Here is a 5,285-nt window from a genome sequence, read left to right on the forward strand (position 1 = left end):
AGAATGGGGTTGAAAGCAATGATTTTTTATGGGAGGAGGAGGAAGAGGTAGATGAAAATATTGAAAAACAAATTGTTTATATAAAGAAAATCATGTCATGATCAATTTTGATTAGCTAATGATAAATAAATTAAACATGATTGTCAATAGAAAATGAATGAGTCAAGATTTATTTTGATTGGTTGATAAAAAAACATTAAATGATCTCTCAAAAAAAAACATTAAATGAGACTGTGAATATGAAGATACCATGTGTATTATTAGTTTTTAAGAAGGTATTTATATTATTATATAAAGATATAAAGATAAAGATTTTACAATGGAACGAGTAATTAATAATAGGGAGGAGAACGTAAGAAAGGCTACATTAATGAACTGAAAAAATTATTTACTCTACTAGGAAATGTATATTGTAATTGGATACAGTATACATAAGATTATCTGGTTAAGTGAGATCATAAGGAGCGTGTGAAACAGCTTCTCTTGATGGTAATAATATAAGCAAAGCCTTTCAGTACTATTACCATAGTTATCGATGTGGGACTTAGGACACTGTCATTCTTTTTGTACATTCTCCGTATCCTGATTTTGTATCTTGTCACAGAATTAGCCATAACAAGGATCTTGGAGCAAAACTGCAAAAACACTCCCCCACCCAACCAAGCACCCGCTCCAACACTACAATCCTCAAAGGATTACCATTAGCATTACCAAGAAGGTCTTGAAGATCATCAGACTTCTCTTCTGAATCATTGCAATTATGAACATATGAGCATATCAGTTCAATGGATTACCGGTCCAACTTTGGTCCGAACTTGAACTGGTGAGCATATTGGTTCAATTTCCAGTCTGATTTTGATTACCGTGATAAAATCTCAAATATTATTGTCGCATTTGTTATTTTTATTTCTTGACAATTCGATTTTAATCGCTTGTTTAAATGGCAATGCCACAAGTTTATTCATCAATTATTTTGTACTAACCATTCTTCTCGTATAAGACTAGTTGGAGGGTGGTCATGCTAAGATAGGAAAATCGTCTTGAAAGAATAAATTTGCTAGAGTATGGTTATGAAGTTTCTTTTAACGGCAAATATTAATATTGTTAGTATTATGTTGATAATGGAGATCGTTGACTCCTCGCCCTCCTAAACACTATGAAATTTGCTAGTGACAACTTGAAGTAGGTTGCATACTTCCTATTTCATGGCATTTAAAAAGATTAATCTACAGCATATATAGGTTACTTAAATATGGCATGACTGCGATTATATATTGAATATTGATCTGTGTTAAGTTTTCTAACATGCATATGACACAACAAATACCTGAAATGCACAGCATATGAAGTTCGTCTAAGTTGCAATTGATCTGATTTTCATATTTGGACATAATTTATGAAATTGCAAGAAAAGGCGGAGTAAATGTTAAAAAGAATTTTCGTATGTAATACAATGTGTGTGTGTAATGAAATCATAATCAAAAAAGAAAAATGAAGTGAGAACAACAGCACTCAACATTAGTTTATATGTACTTCTGGGGAGAGAATTATGAAATTTTGAATCCATTGAAGGTACCATTAGTCCAAAAGAAGCTTTGTTTGTTTTTATTGATCACCACTTAGGATATGTATTCTTTTCTGTACAATACTGATGTATCAAGAAAAATGTAATGGTGTCAGCCTGTCAGGGCTCAATTTTAAGAAGACAACAAATGTAAACATAATGGAAAACTGAAAATAAATGACAAGCGTGTAACAATATAATTAACCATGAGAAATTTAGTTACCTATGATATCATGCAAAACAAACCAATATTTAGTCCCACAAGCCTGAAAGAATATAGGAAATATAAAGCATAGCCAGAGTTCCATCTCTAAGATTTTGAATGCTGAGGTTTATATAAGGTTAGTTCCTGTAATGAAAGTTAATTGCCAGTTAAAAATTTATATCTTTGAGACTGAACATAAAATATTAGCTCAATGGATAAATGAGGTTACCTTAGAACAAAAATCATGATCATGATGCAAATTTGAAGTTTTCACTATTGTTTCCCACTTGCTATAGCTGGATGCTCTACTATATCCTATCCTTTTAACAGCATGTGATTGTGTTCCTCGACTCGAATACACGGACTGATTCTTCAAAGAAACTAAAGGCAATGCACGACAAAGCCACGACTCAGAAGGTGACTTTGGCAGTGGTGGGGAAAGAAGGTGCATAACACTTTTAGCATCACTTTTTCCTAAACCATCATCAACTACAACAATTTGCTTGTTGTTGTTAAACTTTGTACCTTTGTCAAATGAGCTTTGCACAAGTTGCAAGGACATGGATTCTTGGCCAATTTCCATTGAAAGGTTCCTTGAATTTGAACTTCTTTTGGATCCTTGTGACTGTGCCTCTTGAAAACTTTCATGACCTTGGCTTGGGAATTTCAATTTTCTAATTTGGTTATTCTCGGCCTGAGATTGAGGCCTACCTCGAAAAGAAGATACGCCAGCAGCAGCAGCAGCTCCTGACCGACGAAATGAAGAGATCCTACTTATCTGACTAAGTTCACCAGAGTAAGCATTATACCTCTTCGATTCACTCGTCCATTTTTTTCTTGCCTCATGCATATCTGGTGATGAGGCTCCAGAGCTTGATTTGCTTTTATGAATAGCATCCCAAGCCTGCAGGAAAGATTCTTACTTGAAGTCATGATTAGTAGATAAAATTATTTACAAAATGAGGTCAAGGTAATGCACTATCGACTATTGAAAGGTGCAGTGCCGTTCAATCAAGATAGCAATTTGTTCGAATTACACTATGCTACAGTGTTAACGTATTGCAGAACAATAGTGATTTTTTTAAATTCTGCTACACTATAGATATAGCGCCGCTATTTGACAACACTGAGTGCAATGCAATAATTTGTATAGAAAACTCAGACTAACATGGTTCTTACCTTCTTTATGGATGGACCTGATTTATAAGAGCTAAATTGAGAACTTCTGTTAGGCTTTTCAACCTCATAGGAAGACCACATGGGAATTTGGTTCTCCATTTTTGTGTCAGGCATTGGATTTAATAAACACAAGGAATTCTTAATGCATGAACTAGGAAATAATCCACAACCCTTAGCTGAAATATTTGCATAATCATCAGTTTCATCATGATCACTTTCTTCTTCTTCCTCTTCTTGGTATTGACACGTGTATGGTACAATGTCGGTGATATTTCTATTGTTAACAAAAGAGTTCTTTTCCTCACTAACCAATTTGGTGCTAGGTTGTTGTAACAGAACAGATTGTTTTCTTGGAGCATGTTGATGAGGTTGTAAAGTCATAGCCTTTGCTGCAGGTAAAAACCGGTTCATCATGAATTCTTGAGCTTGTTTATCATCAGTAGAAGAGATTCTACACTTGTTTGCATCCAAATTATCCAAACCGCTTACACATAATGATTCTGTTGAAGACAGTGTTTCTAAGGCATCTGAAAAAGCATCATCGTCGTCGTCGTCACCCTCTTCCAAATTCTGTAGCTTTTCATTTTTTTGTCCTTTGTCATGATCTACTTTATTCATAATGTCACTTAAAGAATTCGATTTACTTGAGGACCTAACCTTGTTATCAAGTTTAGATCTACCAGCGATATGCTCCCAATTGAAAGACACGAAAACAGGTTCTGTTACTTGGTCTTGAGTCATGTCTGATTTGTTGTATGGAAGAGAATGTGCTGAATTATCTAATATCTTGATCTTTGCTTCAGTTGAAGATGTTGGTGTACAAATAGAGCGTCTCACAGACATAAGAGGAGCATTAATATTCAATTTCCCTTCATTCATCATTATGTTCCACAACTCAGTTTATAGAAGCAGCCCTTCCTAATAATAAAGTAAAATTTCAAGGCAACATAAATGAGGTAAGCAATTCTAAAATTGACATGGAAGTACGTGATCATTAAAATTTTGAGTTAAAAATTTACAATATAAATAGCAGATTCTCCTTTTCGAGTTCTAACAACTACTTCAGATTGAAGGAGTTTCTGGTATGTGTCGGTATTTGATCGCATAGTGACATGATACCAACACATGTGATTGCATTCAATTACTTTATTTTCAAATTATTATCAGTGTTAAGTGCCAACAATAATACAGTTAGAAATTCTAATCTTTCAAGAATTTTTTAGAATTTAACATGGAATGATTTGATCATTAAAGTTATGAGTTATAGTATAAATAAACAGATTTTATTTTAGAATTCAATTTAACAAAAGCACCAATAAACAAGTATATAAGTCTATTTTTACTCTTCTCAATAAGGCAAATATAGACTGTTCCAAAAAATAAAGCCAAATATATAAATATTTTTTTAAAAAAATTGCAAGGCTTGCTAGTTGCTTTTCCAACCAAGGATAATAATAGTGCTAATAATAATAGCACCAATGATAAAAAAATGAATGCCAATGAAGTTATGAAGAAAGTAGCATACCAATTTGATCACAACATGAAACATGGGACATAGCCTCAGAAGCAGAATGTGATCCAAGCGTGTGTGTTTGTTTTGTTATTTTAGCTATAGAATTTTGCCAAGTAAAGTAAGAAGTAGGATAGTGTAGAGTCATCAAATCAGTAGCAAGTGAACATCACATGGTGAGAGAGTTCAGTCACATAAAAAGATGAAAAGGATCAAAAGGAATGAATGGTAGCAGTTGCTAAACGATAGAATGTGAGGGGAGAATGAGTAAGAGTGAAGAAAAGTAGAAAAGTTGAGACAGAGACAGAAAGCTTTAGTATATCTATCTTCTTTTGCTTTGTGTGTTTTTTCAGATTTTACTACTATATGTCTGTTGAATATGTTGAAAGAGAATAGAATGGACAATATTCAACTCCAAAATGATCACAGTGAGGAACAAAGTTCTATTACAACTGTTTTGAAACTGATCCATTCTTAAAGTTCTATTACAAGTGTTTTTAGAGTATTATTCTTTAATGAAGATAATTATTTTTTTTTACTAAATTAAGCTAGTGATTGTAAATATAGTAATTGTAATTACTACTTTTTATCTTTGCTATACTATTTAATTTTAGGGTTAAATAAGTTCTTTCGTCCCTAAAAATATACAAAATTTTGATTTTAGTCCCTAAAAATTAAAATGGAATGTTTTTGACAATTCTTGAATAGAATATGAAAATAAAAAGGTTAGACATAATAGATGAACACAACTTAGACACTTTTTTTTTTTGAGGAACAACTTAGACACTTATTAAACATAAAAAGGTCATACTCTAAACATTAATATG

At 32.7% G+C, this 5,285-nt stretch overlaps 1 protein-coding gene across 3 annotated transcripts; it reads right to left on the reverse strand.

Annotated features, from left to right (window-relative positions):
• Positions 1–243: 243 nt before the first annotated feature.
• Positions 244–4,879, reverse strand: LOC146933344 (uncharacterized). Of its 3 annotated transcripts, XR_015007436.1 has the most exons (5): positions 4,474–4,763; positions 2,949–3,866; positions 1,999–2,673; positions 1,788–1,913; positions 1,498–1,648 (listed from the first exon to the last, which is right to left on the reverse strand). XR_015007436.1 is itself a non-coding variant. In XM_085705133.1 (4 exons), exons 2-4 carry the CDS (start codon positions 3,828–3,830, stop codon positions 1,875–1,877), a joined length of 1,596 nt encoding a protein of 531 aa, XP_085561259.1. In that variant the 5' UTR covers positions 3,831–3,866; positions 4,474–4,879; the 3' UTR covers positions 244–1,874. The 3 variants fall into 3 exon arrangements, 2 of the variants coding, with proteins under 2 accessions (XP_085561259.1, XP_085561260.1); XM_085705133.1 differs by having other exon boundaries at positions 244–1,913; positions 4,474–4,879; XM_085705134.1 differs by having other exon boundaries at positions 244–1,913; positions 2,949–3,862; positions 4,474–4,672.
• Positions 4,880–5,285: the final 406 nt, after the last annotated feature.

This window comes from Medicago sativa, chromosome 4 (genome assembly GCF_051527215.1).
Source record: "Medicago sativa cultivar Bolivia chromosome 4, Bolivia_mono, whole genome shotgun sequence".
Lineage (NCBI taxonomy): Eukaryota > Viridiplantae > Streptophyta > Magnoliopsida > Fabales > Fabaceae > Medicago > Medicago sativa.